Source organism: Rissa tridactyla, chromosome Z (genome assembly GCF_028500815.1).
Source record: "Rissa tridactyla isolate bRisTri1 chromosome Z, bRisTri1.patW.cur.20221130, whole genome shotgun sequence".
Taxonomy (NCBI): domain Eukaryota; kingdom Metazoa; phylum Chordata; class Aves; order Charadriiformes; family Laridae; genus Rissa; species Rissa tridactyla.
Genome location: NC_071497.1, coordinates 73840774 through 73867040, shown reverse-complemented (window position 1 = coordinate 73867040; position 26267 = coordinate 73840774). Strand labels below are relative to the sequence as shown.

General features: G+C 37.9%; 1 protein-coding gene across 3 annotated transcripts in view; it reads right to left on the bottom strand.

The window, feature by feature from the left end:
* Positions 1 to 5918: 5918 nt before the first annotated feature.
* The window catches only part of LMBRD2 (LMBR1 domain containing 2), a 34035-nt gene continuing 13686 nt past the window's right edge, over positions 5919 to 26267 (bottom strand). For all 3 annotated transcript variants that reach the window (XM_054185223.1, XM_054185224.1, XM_054185225.1), the window contains 12 exons: positions 24345 to 24419; positions 23877 to 23990; positions 23099 to 23282; positions 22060 to 22241; positions 21161 to 21294; positions 20855 to 20960; positions 20006 to 20103; positions 18146 to 18249; positions 16524 to 16570; positions 14644 to 14746; positions 13259 to 13388; positions 5919 to 11347 (listed from right to left, as the gene is read on the bottom strand). In XM_054185223.1, the coding sequence (XP_054041198.1) occupies positions 11287 to 11347; positions 13259 to 13388; positions 14644 to 14746; positions 16524 to 16570; positions 18146 to 18249; positions 20006 to 20103; positions 20855 to 20960; positions 21161 to 21294; positions 22060 to 22241; positions 23099 to 23282; positions 23877 to 23990; positions 24345 to 24419 (1338 nt within the window). In that variant the 3' untranslated portion in view covers positions 5919 to 11286. The remainder of the gene's footprint in view (positions 11348 to 13258; positions 13389 to 14643; positions 14747 to 16523; positions 16571 to 18145; positions 18250 to 20005; positions 20104 to 20854; positions 20961 to 21160; positions 21295 to 22059; positions 22242 to 23098; positions 23283 to 23876; positions 23991 to 24344; positions 24420 to 26267) is intronic.

The window sequence follows — 26267 nt, the reverse complement described above, 5'->3', positions numbered from 1 at the left end:
CTCAAAGAAGTTTGGCACAACACGCTTGCTGCTTTTAATCCTTCCTGCTCTGCTGCAGAAAAATTAAGGTGTGCTCTGTGGCAGAGTTATCTGTGGACTCCTGGAGTCATGTGAAGAAGAGCTTTGTGCCTCTCTGATCAGTAATAGCAGAAATTTGGCAACAGATCAAATTTGAAAATATCGGCAAAGAAGGAAAAATCAAATCCAGTGCAAATCTGACTTTATTTATTTATTTGTTTGTTTATTTTTTTAAAAGGGCATTAAACATTCTCTGAATCTAAGCAGGGTAACACTTACCGCTCTGTCCTTCCTGATTATGTGGCAGAAGTCAAATAGCAGAGACTCTTGGAGGCTCTTGTTTTCAAAGTAATTAGAGATATGAAAAATATCCCAAGAGTGTACGCATCCAAGAAAATAACTTGAATCCAGCGTTGGTACCGTTAGAACCGAAGAGCCGTTTTTTGCTGACTATCATGGAATCATAAAATGGTTGGAGTTGGAAGGGACCTTAAAGATCACCCAGTTCCAACCCCCCCTCCATGGACAGGGACACCTCCCACTAGACTAGGCTGCTCAAAAGTTTTATTGCAAAGACTTCATAGCAAAAATCAAAAGCTCATGTTTATTTTAATTGTGACATTGGGCCAGTTAATGTCAGCCTTGTTGCTGAGCATGCTCTTCTGGAGGAATACTAGTTTGGCCTACCTAGCCCAAAGTAAAAGGAAGTGTCACCTTGCCCTGTGGCTGATGAGCTCAAATTGACACAATGTGAAAATTACAGCTTGGATCCTTGAGAGGAATGACTACCTATGCACTCCAATAGCTGGAATCATGGAATCACGGAATCTTCAGAGTTGGAAGGGACCTCTAGAGATCATCTAGTCCAACTTCCCTGCTAGAGCAGGATTGCCTAAACCACATCTCAGGGCTGCATCCAGGCGGGTCTTGAAAATCTCCAGAGAAGGGGACTCCACAACCTCCCTGGGCAGCCTGTTCCAGTGCTCTGTCACCCTCACCGTAAAGAAGTTTTTCCGTGTATTTGAACGGAACTTCCTATGTTCTAGCTTGTGCCCATTGCCCCTTGTCCTGTCGCTGGGAACCATTGAAAAGAGCCTGGCTCCGTCCTCCTTAAACCCACCCTTTAGATACTTGTAAACATTAATCAGGTCCCCCCTCAGCCTTCTCTTCTCCAGGCTAAAGAGTCCCAGCTCTTTCAGCCTTTCCTCATAAGGCAGGTGCTCCAGTCCCATAATCATCTTGGTTGCCCTACGCTGGACTCGCTCCAGTAGTTCCCTGTCCCTCTTGAACTGGGGAGCCCAAAACTGGACACAGTACTCCAGTTGTGGCCTCACCAGTGCAGAGTAGAGGGGGAGAATGACCTCCCTCGACCTACTGGCCACACTCTTCCCTATGCAGCCCAGGATGCCATTGGCCTTCTTGGCGACAAGGGCACACTGCTGGCTCATGGATAATTTGCTGGCTACCAGGACCCCCAGGTCCTTCTCCTCAGAGCTGCTTCCCAGCATGTCCGCCCCTAACCTATACTGGTGTTTGGCATTCTTCCTTCCCAGGTGCAGGACCCTACACTTGCTTTTGTTGAACCTCATTAGGTTCTTCTCTGCCCAAATATATGTATATAATATATAGCTAGTCTAAAGATTGGTTTCATATTTGTTTTTTATTCAAATATACTAGTGTATTCAGACAATCTCTGTAACAGTTCCCAGAGAAATAACCACATAAGACGTGGTCTGGTACTGCTGGTGGCAAAGGCCTTCTTCGTTTCAACGAGAGTAGAATCAGTCTCTGAACTCCTAAGGCTCAACAGTAATTATTACTCCTGATAAATGGTGACTGAACTTCTGATTATATTGCTGCAGCATTTTAACAGATGTCTGCTTGAATAGTAAGCAAGTCCATCACATTTGCTGGTTATTAAGTGTCCTGGTTTGAGGTAAAACAGAACCAATTTTCTGTTCAGTAATATTACTTCTTAGCTAGGCATCTTCTGACTCTCTGAAATTAACAGCATGTTGTGCTGAAAATGGTTTGTTCTCAGAGTGATAAGACCACTGTTTACAGTTTGTGCCAAGGAATGGTATGCAGAGAGGCTCTTGATTATACTTATTGCTATAACAACCAAGGTCAGCTAATTTTGTTATTTGCCCTGTTGGAGGGTGGGAAGCGGAAAAGCGTAGAGGGGTCCCACCTTTGGGAGGAGCGGACGGGACAGGTGACCCAAAACTGACCAACAGGGGTATTCCATCCCATCTGCCCCATGCTCAGTATAAAAGCTGAGGGATCAAAGGGTCAGGTCTCTCTTTCTTTGATGGACGACATCCAAGGACCCTGTCTGTTCATCTGCCTTTGACCCCCATCCGTGTGTCCCTGACTCCAGCTGTGGAATCCAGTTCCCGCCCGTCGCTGAGTTCAGTCTGGGACTTCCCCAGTGCCTGCCGGTGATGTCATCCTGGGAGCTTAATATGGTTTTGTATATACTGTATCTATTTCATTATTTCCTCTTTATTTTATTATTAATATTCCATTAAAGTAGTTTAGTTTCTTCTAAACTCGTAAATCTCTCTACCTCTCCTCCTCCTCTCCATGTATGAGAGCCTGGGGGAGAGCATCTGTCACCGACCATTGGCCAATTTGGCCAAAACCACAACATTAAGGCTTCTAGCTCTAAATTTGTTCCAAATCACTCAGATCTGACAAGAGGGGACACTGACCAAAGTTCATGCTGTTGCCCCCTTTAGCAAGGGGCTCCCACCTCCATGGGTCCCTGGGATGGATCCTGCCCACGCACCCGCTCCCCCGAGCCTGCAGATCCCAGTCCCGGCGTTCCGCACCAGCTCGGCTGCCGCTGTACAACAGATCAGCGTTCCAGCCCACAGTCACAGCCTCTGCAATGTTTGTCACTCAGAGCCAGCAAGTTTCTGGTGATTTGTAAAAATCTTTTAAGCACTAGTCCGGAAAACCTGATTCCAACTGTCTGCGCCTTCCCAACCCACCACTGAAGTGCCTGAGAGGCAGTAACATGAGGTAAGTCTTTATTTTATTTTGGTGGTCTGAATTTCACCGTGCTTGCTCGCACTCTCAATCTCTCCCCCAATTCACTCCCTCCTTTTCCCGCTGTCAGGGTATTCTGAACTTTAAGCCGTGAGTTGTGCTCGGGTTAGGTACCTGAAATAAGAGAGGCAAAAGCTACAGGGTGTTTGCGCAGTGCTGAGCCCAACGCAGGCTTTTATCGCTGCTCTGCAGTCAAGGATACATATTCTTAGACCTCGGGGGCCAGCTGTCAGCATGTTGCTATCAGATTTCCTACAGAAAATTTGAGGTGAGGCTGTGAGCAGCAAACGGTGTAAACTTGCCCCAGGAGCAGGCAAGAGATCACACCTCCCTCGTCGCCACCACTCAAATGACTCTCCCACGCTTTGCTTCGCCTCTCAACCCACTTCCTTCGTCCTGTCTCTCTCTCTCTCTCTCTCTGCCCTGGGTTTGCTTTGCCTCATTCCTTTCCACGCGCTGTGCGACACACACAAGCCAACCTCTGTGCACGCTGGAGTGGGTTACACGCTGTGTGACACACCAGCTGCCACGACTGCCAGCCCCTTGCAATAGACTCGCTAGTTATCTGTGAAACCTGGCCTTGAAAGCTGTTGCTTGGCCACTGAAACATGTCAGAGCAGTGCGCCGCTTTTGCATCTTCTTCTTGATTCACATGGATTTATAAAAAGCAACATCTTCCCAAACAAAAAAGCATGATGTTTTTACAGGAGCACTTGTGCTTACGGAAGGAGCCAGCCTCCAGGGGGACAAGAGAACACAGAACACACAAGAAAAATTCCCACCAGCATCCGGCCTTTGTGAAGTTTACCTGGAATAGATGACCTTCCCCAGCTTTGGAAATGATTTTGTTTGAGAGTGCATAATTTAGCTACGAGTGTTCACTTGGATGTACACAGCACCTTAGCAGGTGTCCACAGAGCACGTCTAGGCGCTGCCTCCGTTACACCTTTGCTTTGATGTCGACTGAGCGACTCAAAACACACACATTTAACCAGATAAGCTGTTTCTGTGGAAGGAACCTGAAAGCTTGTTGTGTGTTTGTGCACAACCCACATTCATAAACAACTCCAATACCTGGCCTCTGTTTATGAGCTGTATCTTTCTTTGCAGCTCAGGTCACGTTCCCTGAGAAGGGAAGAAAAACTCTGTCTTCTGTCCAAGTCAGGCCCTGACCAACTTCAGCTTCTCGATAAAGATCTCAAAAAATCCTGAAGGCAATGGTGCGCAATGAACCAACACATAACATGACACGATGCAAAAGATAGGACGTTTATGAAGAGGAAGGGTCAAGATCTTTATCACAGTACACAGAGCAGAGACCAGGAGGAACAAGCATGGCGTTGCAGCAGGCGCACCATGGCCCTGCGCGGGCACCGCAAGGTTAACACACAACCCCGACCATCCACAGGCAGCCAAATGCTCTTTCGGAAGACTTAAAATTCACTGAGCACACAGGGTAGTTTCAATAGCAGCTGCTGACAATTAATCAACAGGATTTGTATTGCTCTCTGGGCAAATAAAAATCTGACAGTGAATAATGGAAAGTTAGTATTTAATACAGGACAACTCCCACCCTCAGACCTACATATGGCCTGGACTACAGTAGCTGCTTACACAGTACGCCCGGAGGGAGAGCGTGGCTGGTTACCTGTGCTGAGAGTTATTCAGTTCAACATCCAAACCGGTTCTGGAAAAAAATTAAAAACACACACAGATCATTCTGCTACTCCTACCTCTTCTCCCGTGAGCAGAGAGAAACTGCCATTTGCTGCATTGTGGCAGATGGCTCAGTACTGATCTTTCCTAACATCTGTGTGCATCACTCATTTACTACATTTTTCTGAACCCACATGTATTAAAAAGATGCAGAAAAGACTCTTGGTAGCGCAGCAGAACAGGGACAGGTGACAGCCCCAGAAGGGGTGTGACAGGAGAAGTCTTTCCAACAGTGCCAAGACATTCTTACTGCAGTGATGGCACAGACTGCTCTCGGGTGTGCAAAATGCTTCCTGCAACTCACTTAGAAAAGCGGTTGCAGATTAAGTATAGGAGACAACAGATAATCAAATAAAGGAATCAGCAAGAATTTAGCATATTCTCATGTGCTAAAAAGATGAATTATTACTTGCTCCAGGGTATGGCTTTTCAATTTATGACATCCAGAAGATACTTCTGTACCTCTCAAGAAAAAAAACACTTTATCAGAATGAAAAAAGAAACCTAAAAATGTACCCTGCCACTGTAGCTGTAGAGAGAGAATAAAGTATTTAATTTTTTAAAAAAAATTCTCTCTCTTATTCCTTCACTTTTTTTTTTTTTCTTTCAGGTAGGGAAGACAGAAGTGGTAAATATGCAAGTAGGGAAAGAAGGGATAGCCCTAACTCCTCCTTCACTTTGCCCTCCTCACAGCTGTAGAGGAGTCTCTTGCCTCTATTCTCACCAATGGCCAGGGACATCTAGAAGGAATTATGTCCAAGTTGGACTGCTTACAGAACAGAGCGAGCAGTGCCTTCCCAGCCCTACCTTATGCCCCACCAAAACACCCAGTGCCCAGCCAGCCCCAGGGGCACACGGGGTGCTCACAGGCTTCCTCCATGCAAGGAGCTGGGTCCAAGACTCACCCCACTCTGACGACGACACGTCCAGCTACATAAGCTGCTTCTCAGTTTCCCTTTTTAATCTGCTTTAAAGAAGGTGCAAAAAGGTGACCAAAATAAGGCTGAACTTTCCTCTAAAATAAACTTAATTTCTACCTGGAAAAAAGAAATAGGTTGAATTTCTCTAAAAGACCACTACCAAAAACACTTCAGAGAAGTAAGGATATCTGAAATACACCAGGGAAAACGTATTGCAGAAATGATTTATTTCATGCCAACTTAACTCTTTGACTAGATATTTTAACACACATTTCAAAAAATATATCCAGTACAACAATAATTTAGAACACTACAGAGAAAAAATTGTAACTCGGTGAATTTCAAAGCAAGGTATTATGCATACGTACTTTTTATCATAAGGCAAAAGAAGATAGTCTATCCATAAGCAGCACTCCTACAGCATCTTGATATACACTGGAGAATGAAGATCTTCTATTACTAAACCTATACTTATAAATGAATTCCCTTATCTTCCAGATATCTCTATAGAAATATAAGGTATTTCTATAGAAAATAATTAATCTCTACAGTGATAGCTAAGCTACCACTCTGAAACTATTATTATTCACAGGAGTATGTCAAATATAGCAACATTATCCTGAAGAAAACTGAAGTTGCATATTATTATTGCCTGCCAATTACAACTAAAACACACACATGCACACAAAAGCATGCTGAGGAATACAGTCCAGTGCATTTTAACAGAAACAAAGAATAAACCTGATCAGGCTTACCAAGTGACTGAAACAGAAGATACCACATATAATGCAACATAATCAATGACAACATTTAATGTATTAGAAAGGGATCTAGTTCAAGGTGCTTTTTTTACTACGAATGCTGAGTTTCTGTTCACATAATCCAATGGTGTAGGAGTGTCTCAGCTTCAGACTAGACTACTTAATTAGAGGCACAGCTAGTATCAGAGAACTGCCGTGAAGCAGCACATATTCCTGCAGAGCCCGTTAGGGAAAAGGAACATGAAAGTTTCAGAAAGTTTAAAAGATTCACAAGTTAAGTCACTCTGGAAAAAAAATAAACATTTTCTGAACTTTAGAGAAAAATTAAAAGCTATGAGACAACATACACCTGAAGTAGTGTTTTCGTTAATAATCAAGATGCACACATTTTTCTGTAATGAACAGGTCAGATTTCTTTAAGAAGGCTCATAAAAAGTTTTCCTTCATAAAATGATGTCTATTTGGTACGTAAATACCCCTCAGATTGCAAGTAACTACAGCAATAATGAAAATCTGAACAAAATATTGTATTTTTCACATAACATTTACAGTGTTCCAAGATAAATTTAATAAAATACAAATCAAAATTACAGAAAATCAGAGTAATCACTTTTTTAATACTTCTTTTGCAAAAATCATTGTCATGGTTATGTTTTAAAATAGCAAGAATAAATATTGAAAATACAGCAGCTTTCCGCCATCCCCATTAATACTGTTAATGACTATTTTACAAATGCTTGATTGCAAAATAAAGGCAGATTATATACCATGATTCTTCCAGTAGTGTAAGTTACAGTAGTATTACTTTTGCTGTTTCTTAACACGTTATTCTACTTAAATAATAAAACATATCCTAGCTTGCCCAAAGTGTCACTATTAGCACAGACAAGAAGTTGCGTATCTTTTACCTTCCCTCATAAAAAGACTCCCTTTCTTCACTGCTAAGGGATGCACCTTTCTTAAGTGGAGCACAGAGGATTCATTTCCCAAAACAGGTATCAGAATATATGTATTTTTAAATGCCTGAAAATACAGAACTACAAATCTAGCAGGAGAAGTAAGTTTGACTAGAGCTTTTTGCTATCCATACTTTTTAAGAAATCCAGCACTGACACAGTATTAAAGTACCTACTGTTTTCACTCCCGCTTTTCAAAGTTCATTACAATTTGCTTGTATTCTTTTCCCTGGTTTAAATCTTTGATGTGAAGACATTCAAATATTTGTACTGAACTTAGGTGGATTTTTTTGTGTTTTGGGCATTTTTTGGTGTTCACAGATGAAGAGGAAACTGTGGAAAGGATGATGAAATGGAAGTATAACCTAACTGCTCAGGAATTCAGAAAGTGAAATAATAAAGAAATACATAATTGACTTTTTTTAGCTGTAAACAATCACAACTGTATGCTGACAGAATAAACACGGCAACATTCAGTTCCCAACAGCAGAGTTTGCAAGGCAGTTATATTTTAAATCACCTAATCCAGAGCATCAAATGAGATGCAAGAAAAACATTAGCCTACAGAACACTCACTGCTTAAAACTTACCAAAGATATTTTTAACTTTTTCTAGCTGTGGTATTGTTAGGACTAGAGCTACAGTAGCGCAGAACACATCAAAAGCTGCCACAATCTGTCTGGGAATCATCATAGAATAGTTTGGGTTGGAAGGGACCTTTAAAGGTCAACTAGTCCAACCCCCCTGCAGTGAGCAGGGACATCTTCAACCGGATCAGGTTGCTCAGAGCCCCCTCCATCCTGACCTTGAGTATTTCCAGGGATGGGGCATCTACCACCTCTCTGCAGTGGGGTAAATCCTTCGGCACGTAGCACCCCCAAGCAAGTTCTGCATTATTCGTAGTAGCAGTAACCAAACTAGTTTAAAACTAGCTCAAGTACAGAGCAAATGCTGTGCAGGCATATCCCTTATTTCTACAATGTTCTTTTATAGTTGTACTCTGCATTTCTTTATTGAAAGTCTTCCAGATTTGGTCCTATGAGCTCATAATTACTTTTCAAAACACACTTTAGATTAACTGACCTAAAATTGCACATAATTAGAGCAAGAGTAACTCTTGGTCAGCAGTGAACGCTATGGATAACATCTGACTTCACTTAACTTATTTAAACACAGCATCCAGGGAGCATGTGACACTAGGGATCTCCAAGTGCTATCCAGAAGAGAACTCTTGAGAGATTTTCAGAGCTCTATTTCCCATGCTTTCAAAAAGCAGCCACTGGTTACTCCATTACTCCACTGCAACATCAAAAAAAGGTCAGTGGATTCCCACCTCAATGAGCTCAGAACTTCTATGTTAACAACTGAAATCCTGCTGCCATTAATTTATAATGTCAACTCCTCAAATTATTGTACCCAACAAAAACTGAACATTGGGCGTACATCAGGGATTAGTTAGCTTTTGTATATAAAATCCTGACCAAGTTTCTACTGAAAATTCTGTTCGCAGCCATCCCACTGATTTCTGAGAGGGGAAAACCATCCCCCGAGAAGGTTTGATCTAACTCTCTGAAGTCAGCAAGGTAAGAATACTACAAGCATTCAGAAAAACCAATGTTCCTTCTATAATTTTTCCATTAGCACTGAATTAGATCCCTTTGTAGTGACATTTCAGGTGTTAAACAAAGAACTTGAACCTTTATTTACAAATAAACGTTTGGGCAATTAAATGAGATACGAATTTTAAAAATAGAAATATCAAGTCTAAGAACATTCATGTGTATGGATGTCCAAGAACATATACAACCCCTTTCATATAAGTCTGAATTCAGGATAGCATTTCTAAATAGATCTAAAATAAATTAAATAGGTACAAACATAAAGTTGCTAAAGAAAAACCTGAATTAAAAAGTCTCATTTTCTCAACTTCCAGTTCCTGATACAACCATAAGATTTTGATCATGTTTTTACAATACACAAAATACCCAAAATAAAAAAGTGCCCTCTTAAAGGTAGTCTGGAAATTGCATGAGCTTGAATACATGTCGGCACAGCTGTCATTCAGTGAATTCACCTAAGAACAGAACTGATGATTATTTTATGTTTGCCAATTTATTAATATAATTATTTCTATACAAATAGAGTATTTTTTCTCCTTCATAGTAACAATTCAGTGTTTTAAAACAGGCAGATCAATATATTACAAATACAACTACTGTTAGAACACATGATGTACTAAGTCACAGGAGGTAGTCAGATCCCCATTAACAATTACTACAGAAAACAAAGACTATTTTTAACAATTAGTAGAACACCTCATTCATGGAATCTTACTTTTCAGAATAACTCATTCTTAGCTGCTTTACAGAAAGCAAAGACTATTTTTAAAAACTAGCAGAAGACCTCATTCAGGTGTTCAGAATAACTCATTCCTAGCTGCTTTAAGGGATGTCTGTTTTTTAAGCATGACAAGGAATTTATGATGAAACATTTTTTCTTTTGTTTTTCAACATGACTTTGCAATAAGCACATAAGAAAACTTCCAAGTGGTAAAGACTTAAGACAACTGCAATAAAACAACATTTTAAATTAATCAAATTTCCGAAGATATTAATTTGACCACATCTTTTACCTTATGATTACATTTAAAAAAATCATTCAACTAACTACAGTTTAAAAATATATCTACACCAATGAAATTAATGTGAAGCTTTTTCACACTGTTAATAATTGGCATTTTTGAATGGCATTCAAATGGACAAGCATTATTCTTTTTGCAAAAACTGACTGCAAAATACAGGCACCTTAAAAACAGACACATAATGCAACGAGGGAATTTGGGACACTAAAAGTGTTTACCATTATCTACTCATGCTATGTATGTCCCTTCTTTTAAAGAAATACTTATCTGAAGGTCTGTGCAAATTATAATATTTCAGCATTTAACTCATTTTTCACATTATATTTTTTTACAGTGACAAAAACATTACTGTGCCAAGATTTTCAACTGTTACAACTGTAAAAATCTTTAGCAGACATCATATCTTCGATAATGTATTCTTGCTATTGCACATAGGCTCGTATGACAGTGAAACTCTGGTCCATATTCAATTTCAACTATTTACACATGCTAAAATCATTTATCTGCATATAATGTTGGAAAAGGAATAAAAATATAGCCTTTCTTGACCAATACACCTTGCTTGAAAATTTATGCCACCAAATTTCATAGAATCATAGAATACCAGGTTGGAAGGGTAGCCACCCTTCAACTACTGGAAAATGTATGTTATTTTATGATTATATGAAGAACAGCCTGTCATTCGATCTTTCTGCTTATACAGAGCCTGATTCAAAGACCACTGAAGAAGCTACAATTTAATTCAGTAGATTCTGGACTAGGCATGAAGTTCAAATAGAAAAAACAGAAAGTGTTTACTATAGTAATTGATATAACTGCACTTTGGATGCATTAAGATGCTCTCACAGCACCTGCTAAAATACAAAAAAGTTCCTTCCAAAATATCCCCTTCTTAAAACTTATAATGTTACAGTTCATGTTGAGCCCTAGATATACTTATGAAGTTTATCCTCTATTAACTTAATTAATAGTTTTCTCCTTTTGGTCATGACACAAAAGCCCACATTGATGCACAACAATATCTACAAAAGAAGAAGTGTATTCTTGTCATAAGTAGTAAAGTTATCATATGGGTGCATTTTCAAATTAGTCGTTCCTTCATATTCTTTTTTTAAACAAAAACGGTTTTTCCTGGTTTAGTGATGTATCACGAATGCAGTATTTTCCATGCAATAAGTAGGAAATAAATTTCCACTCAATTTTCTTCAGCTTTGAGGACTTCAGACATCATCAAATATTTCGCTTTGAGACATTGACAAGTATCTTCCACCAGGCTGATACCTGCAGAATCAATTTTAAATACGAAAAGTATCACAGGAAATAGAAAAATAAAGACTCATGAAATCACATAACTCTCACTGCACTCTTTCTCCTTAACTCCCACTGAATTACAGGATCTGAAGTTCTACTGCATTACTGTTTCCATGAGAATCCATGAAATCAGTCATTAAATTAAATCTCATGTGACCAAGAAACACAGTGATATGAATACTGGGAGTCTTAAATAACTTTGTTTCCTGACACAAAGGAAAGAAGTTGAATGTTTTTGTGGAACATAACTTTTCCTTTTTTAAAAAAACAAACAAACAAACAAACAAAACAAACACAAAACAACAGCATCCAAAAGTAGTTTGGGTGATTAACAGAACAACTCATTGGGTACTCCTATGAGAAATACAGTATCAAAGACAATGAAAACAAATGGCTGCACACTTAGTGGGCAAAAAGAAGCTTCACAAATTGTGAAGCATTTTAAATGCACAAATAAGTTCCAATGCAAGCACAATGTACTTCATCTCCGCAGAGCTTCCCAGAACTTGAACAGACACGCAGCCAGAACCTAGTGCCCTTAGTGCTCTTACTGTCCTAGAATGCTTGTAACTATTGCGGGAGCCACAGTTTCACAAGCTATTTTTAAGTGAACTGAAATTTCATAGGCAATTACTCTTGACTTGTATGAAATGAAATGTAGGTTACTATAGGAAAGATCAACTAAGCACTGTGGATCCAGATTTTCTTTTTACAGATGAAGTTCAGAATGTTCCACTCTGCAAAGTCCATATAGGTGCCAGAAGACTTCAGATACTGTACTTGAAAATTATTTGCTCCAAAAGATTTCTATATGCATATTCCTATTTTTCTAGACTATCGCCCCTTTCACACCCTATAGAAGTCAACAGCTGACAGAACTGCTAGGCTAGTTCCCCTTTAAACTCTCGTGCTTAAGAAGAATCAACTTTTGAAATGTGGTGACATTACACTAGACTAGTTAGTTGTTGATACAAACTAACATTGGTAAACCAATCTGTAAACCCGGCAGTGCCACTTAGCAGCATTCTTTGCATGTTTTTGAACTAGCATTTATTTGTTGACATTATAGATATGTCAACTGAAAGCATTTGTGATTTTTTTTACTGGATGCGTATGCTGGTTTTAGCTAAAAAATGATGTAAACTATAGCCTTGTATAACGGAATTTAAAATTATTTGTCACTAAGTTGTTCTACATTATAATCATCTAGATAAAAAAAGAGCAACCATAAAATGTAGTACTTGTTTCTTAAATATGAGCAGAGATTAGCAGTTGTATAAAATACTCTATTTCACAACTGAGGAAATTTGGTGTTGCAGTCACACCCACAGAATCACAGAATTCTCTGTTAGAGAGAGAGCTACGCTGTGCAGTCTGGGACTTTTTTTTGAGTAAGTTCAGATTTTAATTTACTCCAGTCGTTCCAAGATCTGATCCCTAGGTGTATTCCTGCAACTACTGGTCCTCCAATAGTCAGCTTTTCTTCTTGCAGCCCTTTATGATGATTTTCATATAGAGAAATCAAGTAGGCTTTCTAAAGTCTTGTAGCAAATTAGTCAAAACCTTATATTGTACGTATGCAGGTCATTCTCGAGTTTTCTGGGTTTATATGGAGTATTTTTCAGATTATGCCAATATAGAAAATTATATTCAACTCAAATCTTACTCAGACATTTCTAAAAAACTGAAAAACCTTCAGGTTTCAACTGGTTATAAAATATATCCTGTATCACAGGGGAAAAGGAAGAAAGGAAAACAGCTAGGCAAGATGATAAATTTTTTTTACCAAACTATTACTATGAAACCATCTGATACAGCTGTCATAGGTCAGAAAACATTAGCATCATCCTTTAAGTGTAAGTAACACAGAAGATTCCTCACCTTCCCGAGTCCAATTCAAGAGGGTCATCATTAATTAAGTCTGCGTTAAAATCCAACGGTTCTGCATCCTGGAGGAGTTCTATTCTATCTCTTTCAGTCCTACCATTTGATCGGGTATACTTTGATAGTGCTGAACAGGTAAAAGGAAGGAAAGACACTCATTTACTCTATGAACACCTTGGAGCGTGTGGAAACATCAAAGTTAAAATATCAGAATAATAATTTCTATCTCAACCAAAGTGTAAGTGTGATGATTTAGAGTAGATTCAATATTAAACCACATCTGTCTACATGCTCACATTTGTAGTATTACATCTGTGTATCTCCATAGCAATGTAACTACAACTTTTCTTTTGCCACTCAAGTAGGATGAGATCTACTTTGCAAAGAATCAAAGAAAATTAGAAATTACATGCAAACTTGACTTTTAAATCAATTGACCAACCACCCATTCATCTTCTCAACTTCCCACTTTAACTACGCTAGCTGGATGTTTTTTTTGGTTTGGTTTTGTTTGTTTTAAAGAGGTGATCTCATGAATTAAAGAAATACAGCTGTTTTGCAGTTCACTCTGACACCTTCACTAGGCCAGTACCTACGGCTTGTTTTGGTATTGGAATGCTACATATTCTTATGGTTAACATAAAAATATAATTTCATACAATTTCAGTTAGTCTACCACTGAAAATCTGGGTTTCCAACTTGGTTACAAGGAGGGGGAAATCTACCAGAGTTGTCTCAAAAGCATGTTCTAAGCTTCCCTCCTCCTCCCCTTTTTTCCTTTTTTCAGTGTCATTTGGCACTTGTTAGTTCAGAACGGTGCGTAAAATACACAAAAAACATTAACACTGTGACAAACAAACTTTTTTTGAAGTTTAGCACATCCATAAAAAAGTTTTTTGCCTACAGACGTTATTAAATGAACACATATACAGTAGTGTGATATCCTACTGGCTTTACATCTGTTGGTCATTTATTTGATTAATCCATTATTCTAGTCTGAGAGAGTTCGTTTGCAACTATAAGAAGTAAATTTTAAGTTTTAGAACTCCCAACTTCAAGACACATCCTAAATAAAGTCTCTTTGTTGACAACCGCTACTCTAACTGCAATCATTCTATGTCCCATAAGAAGACCAAGTAATTGAGACTAGCCAGAATCTCCAACCTCAACTAGCTGAAGTATTGAACATGGGAGGAAATACAGCACTTTTCAGGTGTCTTTAATAGGCAAGATGGCACTGTGTCACAGAAGGGAGTGTATCAGCACACCATCTAAGACAAAGACGAATCTATTTGAAGCTACTTACACAGCCAGTGCTGCATAGACAAGATATTAAAAAACAAAACAAAGTTTTGGGTCCCTCCAAAACCCAAAAAGCTTACGTCTATTGATATTGGTCTCTGAGAAACTGGATTCTTTTTGGTCTGTGTGGACAACTCTGTTTCTAGTGGAATCATCTCTATTTCCATACCGCTCCTTCCATTCCTGGAAAAAAGACAAAAAAGGAAAACACAAGCTGTGAGAAAAGAGTAACACAACAAAAGCATACATAGGATCAAAAAATATTGCAGCTAATTCATCAATCACATCAGACTACGAAAGTAATACTTTGAAAATGTTCCTGTTCAGTATCTTGATACAGGAATAATTTTTGTTTTGCTTTAAACTCAAGAGATGTCCCTTCACTAAAGCAATTACCATAACTGTTCTTCAGAAAAAAGACTTGCAGAAAACAAACTACATGTTAAATCTACACTCAAATTTCACTCAACTGCTTTAAATTACCGTAGGAATGTCGCTTTTTTTGATTTCTACTTCCATCTAGTGGTAGAATGGTGAAATAACTGGATGCAGACGGCACAAAAACCCATTTGCATGGGCCATGTATACTAAACTCTTTGTTCTGTTGTGTTTCCATTCCACCATGTTTTCGTATGTAAAAATTTAAGTATGAAGTAGAGCGAAATATTAAAGAAGAAAATGTCTCATGTTTTTATTAGGAGACAATTTCATAGTCTCAACAGAAACTTTTCCAATTGACCCAATAACTACTACGTTTCAGATTCTTACCAAAATTCCAGATTATGGACTGGTAGGAACTGGTATACTAAAAGTTACTGTGGTAATTTATGCCGTATGTTACAGTTCTAAGCTGCAGAAGAATCAAGCATTTAATCAACGATCCAGTAAAAGATAACACTCTCAAAAGCCACAGAAGTTTCAGGAATGAATGTGCTACAGTATTTAATGCAAACTCAAAAAACAGGTAACATCTAAAATTGAGCTTGCTGCTGAACTAAAATAGTTGCTTAATGTGTAGATCATTTCAGTGTACAATAAATGCATAATGCATTTGCTACTTTTTGGTTTCACTATAAGTTTTAAAATTATGTGATGGTGCCAAGAGGATCAGAAGGTCTATGCAGTGTCGGCTGTCATCCAGAAATGAAGTAACCCTGAGCTTGAAAAGCTGAACCATTTTAGTCCCAGTGCTATCTTGCCTTTCTGCAGAAAATACTTTTCCCATCCTTTAGTCAGTTCACCTTTTGAATGCATCCTTTCGGTTTCTCTCTTTGATTATGACTTTCTATACTCAATTCCAAATGCTATAAATTAATGAAAAACTAAAGCTATAGTTAACTGAAGTTCCTTAAAATGAAGGTGCCTGAATTATTTTTTATTCAGATTGACTGCCTTCACAAATCTTTCATTTCAGTATGCACTCAAAGTACAATTTGAATCAAACATTCTGTTTGTTACTCAGTGGTAACAGTATTAATTCTGTCTTAAGTTAATTCCCTCCTCTGAAAAAAAAATAATAATCCATGCCAATTACTTTCCAATGAGCACACAAAGCAACGGGTTAAGTCTGGGAGAAGCGTACAGCCCCCATTTCAGTGAATATGACGACACTGCAACTGCAGTTATTTCAAGCAGAACAGTATCAACATAAGCGACTGATAATAAGCCATTTCAGATTGTTCTGCATCCTAGAAATCAGGAGCCTTTTTAATGCTTGTTACACCTGTTGGCATACACCGTTCTCACAGCACACCGAGTAGTGTGACCCTCTTATCCTTTAAAATTAAAATGTAAATTATTCCCTCCCCGAGCCAAGACTATTCTGCAGTTTTAAATATTCCATCAATTATTGCAGTCTTATTTTTTTGTGAAATAGATCATGCTGAATTAAATAGCAAAGGCAAAGCCTATCAGATATTGCAGTATATTAAGATTATAGTTAGCCAAAACAATCTCATACCCTTCTTCTGTTTTCACCTTCTTCCTGCCTTTGTCGTTTTCTTTTTTCTACAAATTAAAAAAAAAAAATAAATTGTCTAAGCTCCATACAAGAAAAATCATTACCGATTTTTTTTAAACAAACAATGAAGATCCAAAGTTAACTAACATTCTTGTTGAAATACATGGCTTGTACAACTAAACAAAATAAACAACAAAGCTGTTTGCCTATCATTGTGGAGTTTCCCATTAAAATGGATTCATCATGATGATATCCTGGGTCAAGGCATATCATATCCAAGGCATTTGGATACCAGCTAGTAAAGAAAAAAACAAAACAAACCTCTAAGAAATAGCTGGAAAAAGTGTGATCTTAAGAAGAAACTTGAGCACGACTGAATGAGAACCTTGCTGAAGTTTGGCAAGGCCCAAAATATGACCCAAATAGTTTATGTCCTTATCTGCTATTAAACTGGAAGTGTAACATCGCAGTAACAAAGAAATAGTAACCTTGTATTTAAGGGAATGAGAGACGTTTCTTTCTCCAAAAAAAGAAATACTCCTACTCTTAAGTAAATCCAGGTTTTGTTTTTCATAAACTAGGAAAGGAGAATGAAAATATTCCATAATGTAACACTGTATCCAGAGATTTTAGTTTTAAACATTTATTTAAGAACCACAACAGCTTTTAACAGCTTTCAAGAAACACTTTCAATAAAAATTAACATAAAAAAATAAAAAACTCTCCAAAACAGCAGATGATTACTGCTCTACAGAACAACATGCTTTGTGTGATAAAACAATTACTTGAAACAACAAAAAATCTTAAAGAAAATGAAAGAATTTGGGCAGCTCAATCAACACACTGACACAAAGAGAGATTAAAATGAGTTTGTTCATGATAAAGACAAATTAAGTGCTAACTATCCTTTATGACAGATTACACAAATAACTGCTTGTTTATTATTATATCAGTAATGACTTCAGAGGAGGACCACTTACCTGAACTGTAAAATATTCAGAAATATTCATAGAATCACAGAATGTGTTGGGTTGGAAGGGACCTTTAAAGGCCATCTAGTCCAACCAGCGGCATCTTTAACTAGATCAGGTTGCTCAGAGCCTCATCCAGCCTGGCCTTGAATGTCTCCAGGGATGGGGCCTCCACCACCTCTCTGGGCAACCTGTTCCAGTGTCTCACCACCCTCATTGTAAAGAACTTCTCCCTAATGTCTAATCTAAACCTACCCTGCCCTAGTTTAAAGCCATTGCCCCTCGTACTATCGCTACATGCCCTTGCAAACAGCCCCTCCCCAGCTTTCTTGTAGGCCCCCTGCAGGTACTGGAAGGCCACTGTAAGGTCTCCCCAGAGCCTTCCAAATTCAGATACTGGATGAGTAAAGCTGATACTTTATTTCAGCAGTCAATTGGTCCTCAATTGGTCCTCAATTGGTCCAAACCAATTGTGATTTGTATAGTGCCACAATGTTGTAAGTCTATTGCATTTTGTGCAGTAGACTGCCTCAGTACAGTTTTCCAAATATTGACAAGCTATGTGCATTTTTTTGGGTAACATTTCAGGCAAGTTTAACACAACAACATATTATACTTTGCAGGAAGACGAGGATAGAAGACCTAACTTACCTCTTTTGATTAGCTCTTTTCCTTCATCAATTAAATCAGAGGTCATTTCACTATCCCCCATGAACTGCTGGAATCCCAAAAGATTCAAACAACGCGTTCCTAAACTGTTAAAAGCAAAAGGAGAAGCAATTTTCTTTGATAATTTACAATTAATAGTTTAGATTTATTATACTGCAAAATGTGAAACAACTTGTTCAGAAATTTACGGACAATTCAAGTAAAAAAGCAATATAGAAGACAGATTATTATACTAGCTGAGAAATCAGAAAATTCAGAACAGTGACATGTTCCGAAATCCAATTAAAATTGATGGAATAACCCTATTCAAAAAGAGAGATAAAACTAGTCTGAGAGTAGTACAAATGATTTAAGATAAGGTAACTGCTTGAAATGTTCTCAGATATAACAGAATTTCTATCTATGATATCTCATTGAATCTTCTTTGCCAGAGGACAATTATTATAAAAATTATGCCTATTGTGATTTCTGTGGTTTTGAAACAGTTACAACTTAGGAAAGCCACCTTCATCTCAGGTTTTAGTCAGGAAAAATGTGTGGCATACTCTTAAGCGGTAGGGATGCTGGCTGCCATTTTGGATATCCATCAGGCAGCAGTCAGATAATAAGTTTGCTCCATCTTTTTAAACTAGTCCTGGAACTAGATATCACAAAACCACTTTCACCTTTTCAACTTCACACCAAAGAACACAGCTGCTGTTTCTGCTATTGTTTTCCACTCTCCAAACTGGAGCATCAATATTATGTTCAAAGTTATCTTCATTGTATACTTATACTGAAAAGTTTTTTTCCTATACTACCTGAACTTTAAGACTGCTGGGTTAAACAAGAGAGACAGCTTTCCTTGATGGATTTTAATTAAGCATTCTTTTTTTTTGCATATATTTGAATTATTAGAGGGCATTAAAGTTCAAGCAAAGCAACTTCATCTCCTTTAGTTTCTTTTCCTCCTTTTCACTATGGCATTCAAGACCCAGGATCATCACGGACAAGTAGTCACACAAACTATTTTCTTGTCATTGGCTTTTCTTGCCTCCACCACCAATTTTGTCACCTAACCTAAAGGTAAGCAGGGAAAACCTAGGAATGGATCCTTCTTGTCTTACTATCTATGGGTGTGCATAGGGCACTGATGGACATTCAAGGCATTTAACTACATTCTACTTGACTCAAAACATACACATTGCTTCTGACTGAATGGTAACACAAAATAGAAGAAGTCAACATAAATACAGCCAAGCAATGTTAGACTTAAAGTATCTCATCCCTTACAGTGATCAAAAGCAGACATTTCGAAATGTGAGGATAAAGCAACCATATAACAGTATTTTCTGCAATTACCCTCCCAGCCTCCAACAAACTGTGGCTTAGGGAAACAAGATCAAATTATTTAAACAACTGTGCTTCCAATCTGAAGTCTGGTGATGGATCAGAAACTTGTTACGAATCTGTTAGAAAGTTCATTATGTAAAGTTTCAGCTAATGCTTCTTACTTTATCAGAAAAACCTTGCTGAAAACATAGCTTTCTTATGGTAATTTTAATATCAGAAGCAGAATCTAAGTATTTGTGGGCTCCAAAGTTTGAACAGATCAGACCTCAAAATCTAGGAATGAAGTTTAATGGAGAAAAAAAACCCACAAGTTACTTATAAGTTAATACAATCAATATTCTTAAAATGTACACATTTCACATATCTAAACAGCAATTTATTCTTTTAGTTTTTGCATCTTTACTAATAGTTCACAACTCAACTGCTAGAAGAGGAGAAGTGAATCTCTTCCTGACTGATGAAATTATTAATGTAAAGAAACATGGAGGATCTGAATTGCAAATCACTTACCTGAAGTATGTGGCAATACACAGAATGACAACAAGCATTGGGTAATATATATAGAATCCATCTGCAATGAAGGTCAGCACTCTCATGGATCCCATTATCTAGAAAAAAAAATCCACACGAATAAGCTCTTATCAGATATATTCTATGTATATCCACAAAGACTGTGCCATCTCACTGTTTTCAGTCCACAACACGCAAACACACAATCCTTTACAGTTACTGAAACATAGGTAAGTATTACCACCACAGGTCTGATTCAGAGAGTTGATCGTGAACGCCCAGATATAAAGGCCACCTCTAACGGTGTATCTCCTTTGAGGTTTCTAAGATGCTAGATCTTGTTTTCTCACCCAATCCAGAGCCAGTTCAAATCTGGGGGATCTTTTCATCTGCTGTGAAAAGAGTCTCTGGACAACACAAAGAATCTACTTGCTAACGACAAAGATGTGAGGTGTAACTTGCTGTCCTACAGAACTGGTTGTGCAGTAAAACCAAACTCAATGGTTTTCAGTGGCAAGTTAGGTTTGCTTCTTCTCTATAAAAATGTCCCATACACTAAAGTCAGTGGAAGCTAAAGCTATTAGGAACTAAAGAACAGTCTGAACTCTTCAGCCTCATACCTTACTTTCTTAGGCTAAAGAGACCAAAACAGAAAAACTGAACTATTGATGGCTGCTGTGTAGCTAGCAGTCATTACCAAACTCCTGGTATATAAGTAAGTATTTCCACCCTGTTTAATACTAGTGAAAAGATTTGAATGTCTGAATCTTACTATAAGGAGTATTTAAAAATATTCTGCTTATTCGACAAACCATATAGAAGCCTCAAAATCTCATTTTCTATACTTACAGATGTGTACGCCGTTGGCTGAGTGTTTCTGTGAGAGATCGTTGCATCCATATGCGTCAAGCCCAAAAAGTTCAAGCATAATGGTGGAGTAAGACGGCAAAATAACCTGCACCAATGCAAGAGGCAACAGCATTTAAAACAATTTCTTGCACTAAAAATATTAAGAAATCATAACTGGATATATCACAGAATCATGATGTGCAGCTCATTAGGATTTACACCCATATGATTATAAATGAAAGTTTCATGGACATTTTAAATTGAGTATTTGACAGAAAACCTGTAGAATATATGCCACATACTCACATGCCACTGAAAAGGAGACTGTATGCATCTGTCTGATGATGTGAAGCTAAGTAATAATAGTTAAATACACGGATCCTGAAGACAGTAGAGTAAACACAGATACTTAGGAAAAAGATGGTAAGAAAACAGGCCATCTGGAGAGAAAAAAAAACAGTTGTTTGAATGTAGAACTCTACTAAAGGTTTTAATGCATTCAGCACATAGTAGTCTGTGCATGCAAGGTTCACTGTAGTTTAATTTTTCATTTTTAAGGTGGGACAGTAACACCAGGTCTGAGAAGAGTTTCAGGTGTTTTTTCGACTAATTTTAATTGAGAATGATAGTAGCAATGTTCTGCATTTCATACAAGCTAACACAACTAACTCTAGGAATGTTTTATTCTACTTCTTAAGTAAATGATATTGCTGTAATTGCCTTGATATTACCATGACTAATTTGATATTTATTCCTACAAAAAGTGATAAAAACAAGTGTTTTCAATTCAACTTATTTTGTTAGTATATTGGAATTTTTCAGCTCAGTTCCTTTACTGATAAACTTGTGCATGCCTATGCTAGCCACACCTGGGACTGGATTTCTGATCAGCAGAAAATTCCTGTTCAGGAAAGAGAGGTCACACACATGGTTGATCAGACACAAAGTCTAAAGACCTACGCTAACGTTTCACAAATTACACATGATATTCAGGTCAACTGGGTCACATCTTTAGCCCATATTGGACAGTTGTAAGAAGTGCCAAAAGGCAGACTGTCTCCACAGAAACAAAGTTTGGTATTATACATTTTAGAGACCTTCTGAAAGATTATTTAGAGACTGATTTTTCAATCAATCTGGTCTCCTAATATTGTAATAACAATCTATCTGAAAACATTTTTCTTGAGTCATTATCTCAAACTTACCTCTATGTATATATAATTATATGTCTTTTCTGCCAGCTGTATGAAAACTGCAAATAGCGATAAAACCGGTTTTGTGCTGAAAAATGTGCACTCTGACCACACAACAATTACAGAGAATGTGGCCAGAACAACTGCAAGCACCCTGTAAAACCACGGTCGTAGCAGACACTCCCAATACCACTCTGGAAAAAACAAACACACACACATCCGGAACGGGTTAATGAAAATTACACAACCAGAAATGGAACTCCCTTACAGAAACTATGAACTTCTTGCATGCACACCCTTAAAATCAAGACTAGAATCTGTGGTGTCACACACTTAATTTCAAGGCTTTTCCAATGCCTACAGATCTGGCTCAGCTGTGAGTAATCATAGGCACAACCGAGGAAAACAGAGTGGGATTTGTAAGGCAAACTTTGCAAATGGCCTGGGCAGGTGGGAGTGTAGAACACAACTCTTTAACTTTTGGCCCAGATACTACAGGTGATCCACTTTTTCTTTGTTCCTCTGTTACTCTCTCAGAAACAACACTTAGGCTGTAAAATTATATTGTCCTATTACCTGGAAAAAACTCATCACTAGCGCACAACAAATTAGAAGTTAAAACATGATTAAGAGAAGACACTTTCTAAAAAGACGCACAAGCAGCCACATAACCTAAAGTTTGGTACATGACAGATGAAGAGTCATTTCCTCTTTGCTTTACTGAAGAGCAATGCCACCTCAATAATATCCCACAAATGTAGAAGGTAGACATGATCAAAAAATTAAAATTGCTATTTTCTTTCTTCTTCTAAGGCTTCAAAGTTTGCTATTGCTATTAGAACATGTAACTGCTATTAAATTTGTAAAAAAATTTAAGCTTACGGTCAAGAACATAAATCAATACCTGATGGCTATTCCAGTACATAAATGCATTAAGATGCACACTTGCTTCCCTTTACTGTAACTGAATTTTTTACATAAAACAATCAGTTATTACCAAACAGTACCAATTACTCCTTTATGTATACAAAATCTGCATGACAGCACTTACCAACGGTTGGTGTGTAGAAATACTGAATAATTTTATTCTCTGGTTCCTGGGAACGAAAGGTATGAACAAACTGTCGAGTTGCACTGGTTTCATTTTTTGCCACATCTTCCAGGTAAAACGCTTGTTCTAAAAGGATTTGCCACTGGACCTGTGTACGACGATGTCTCTGTACTGAATAGATTACCTATAACAAATTCCAAGAAACTATGGTTACAACGTATTTGTTTCAAGAAATGAGAGAAACGCTTTGCAAAATCCCTTAAAAATGCCTACATTAGAGAATTGGAAAGATTAATTCTGCATACTCACAAAAGCAGGCAGTTAATTCTCTAAATATACAAATCGTAAGAGGACTACATACATGACTCCTATGTTTTGCAGTTCTTTCATCACAATCTATCTGTAGCAATAAGAGCCTACTTTTTCCAACATTCCCCTTTTTTTGCATCTTAGTGAATACCAAGCTTTTACTACAACTTCTGTTTTAGAATGCATTGTCAATCAACCATTACAAGGCTTACTCACAGACAGTTAAAACACTATCAAGTTATAACGCAACAAGAAGACCTTTTACATATCCAGAAATTGGATCTGGGGATCACCTGGGATATTAAACTTCTATGTTTTCTTCCACTGAGAGAAGTCTCTGTTAAGTAGCAATCCCAAAATCCACTACACTCAGCAATTCAGGTAAAGTGCACTGAAAATCCTTCCTTTGACTAGTATTTATTCTAATTACATTAGCATAAGTGAGGCGTTCTCTCATTTATTAATATACCTGCTTGTGAAGTTTGACCAAACTTTTTTCACTGGGATAACTGTTCTGTCTTTCATCAAAATCTTCATAATCATCCATGTTCCTACCCATTCTTTCCTGGTACTCAGTAGGACACTAGAAGGAAAAGGCAAATTAAGTGGAAGATGAAGGAGTAGCACGTGCTCTTTGTAAATTATTCGTAAATGTTTGGGGCATTTCATGCAACTGAAAAGCTCACTTTAACTGTAGATTTTTCTAAAATACTACTAAAATAACATATGTTAAAATACAGCAGATAATTACATACACCATAAGAAAGCATTCCACAATGAATTTCAACTCAAAGTCTGGTCAGAAACTCACAAGATGCTAATCAGAGATTTTATGTTAAGGGAAAAAGAAAATAATGTACAAGTAAGTATTCAGTAGCTGTAGGAAGCACCCCCTCCCAAATTGAACAATTATGGCTGAAGATGAGCAATTTGTTACCTTTTTCAGTATTGTATCAACACATTTTCTTAAAGGGTGGTTATACTTGATACTCTCACTTACTTTACGGACTTCCTGTTGAGGAAAAAAAAAAGTTGTTGTTTCATTATGTTAAATAGATTTAAAAATTCTACAGGGTCAGATAGGAGTTTCATCCCTCACAATGGAAAAAATAACCATGAGATCTTAAAAACAAATAACTTCCTAAAAGGCACAGCTTTACTAGACATCTAAAAAAAGATAACTGAAGGAGTATTTATAAAGAACATATACGTATTGTTTTAAAAAAACCCATGATGTCAAGTGTGCAAACATTACTCTGTGAATGTGTGGAGGCTTGGTTTCTATCCATGAATGTTGAAATGGAAAATGCTTTCTTGTTTTAGTTGTAGGTAAAAAGGAGGAATTTCTATCTTACCTGGTTTAGTTTCACTTTTATTACTTTGAGAAGCTTGATGAATATCATTTTACACTACTTCCTTTTATATCTTCCTCACATTTATCTTCACATAGCTCACTTCCGACACCATCTGGCGTTTATCAGTAATAAAACGATGCTACCTAACAGCTAGGTAAGTTGTGTCAGAACTGGCTCTAGCAGTTTATCAGGCTTAGTGAGAACTAGATTTTATTCTTTATCCTGTTGGCAATGCAGAGATAAGATTTTGATGATTTCTTGTTGTTACTAACAGCAGTTTAAAAAAAAAGATATAAGTTATAGAGTCTGGAAGACAGAAATAATTGTAAAGGCTTAGAAATCCTGTCAAATAGGATGATTAGCAGACAGAAAAATTGTATTTGTTTAGTGTGACATGGGAGGCTAAATGGATATACAGTCCTTAGGCATACACAAAAGGCTGTTCCAACAGATGACTGTCAGAATTTCTGGATACCCTCTGAAATCTCCTGAGGGAACGATGACAAGAGACCTGATTAGTCTGTGGCAAAGAATTTTTCATCATGTTGTGGGATTATTGTTATAGAAACATAGAATGGTTAGAGTTGGAAGGGACCTTAAAGATCATCTAGTTCCAATGCCCCTGCCATGGGCAGGGACATCTTCCACTATGTCCAATCTGGCCTTTATCAGGGAGTGTAGCAATAGGATGAGGGGTAACAATTTTAAACTGAAAAAGGGGAGATTTAGATTAGATATTAGGAAGAAATTTTCACTGTGAGGGTGGTGAGATACTGTAACAGGTTGTCCACAGAAGTTATGGATGCCCCTTCCCTGTAAGTGTTCAAGACCAGGCTGCAAGCGCACATGGCCAGCTCACGTGGAGCTTCTCATCAAAGGACCCCAAAGTCCTTCTCAGGGCTGCTCCCAATCCATTCTCCGCCCAGCCTGTATCTGTGCTTGGGACTGCCCGGACCCACACGCGTGACCTTGCACTTGGCCTTGTTGAACTTCAGGAGTTTTGAACTTCACTTCATGAGGTCCAAATGTCTCTTCAGTACTGACAGGCTTAGAGCATTGACCAGCTCTCTAGGAAACCTGTTCTAGTGTTTGAACACCTTCTTGGTGAAGAAATGCTTCCTAATGTCCAGTCTAAATGTCCCCTGCACAGCTTTGAACCATTCCCGTGTGCCCTGTCACTGGAGCTCAGCATCTCCCCCTCCAGGCATTTTGACAATGCTCTTAATAATTTCCTTTAAGTTTTGGTCAGCCCTGAAGCGGTCAGGCAGTCAGACTAGATGACTGTCGTAGGTCTCTTCAAACTGAAATACTCTATTCTGTTCTATTCTAAGTGCTAGCCTGGTAAACAAAGCTTTTGTTGCGCATTTTATAGTAAGTTATGTAGTTATGTCCCACACAGATGTTTTTAGCAATTTCTTCAAAGTGCTATTATCGAAGAACGAAGATTCTACTGTTATTTTTTGTTGACATATCACAGAAGAAGTTACCACCCGACCTTACAACTC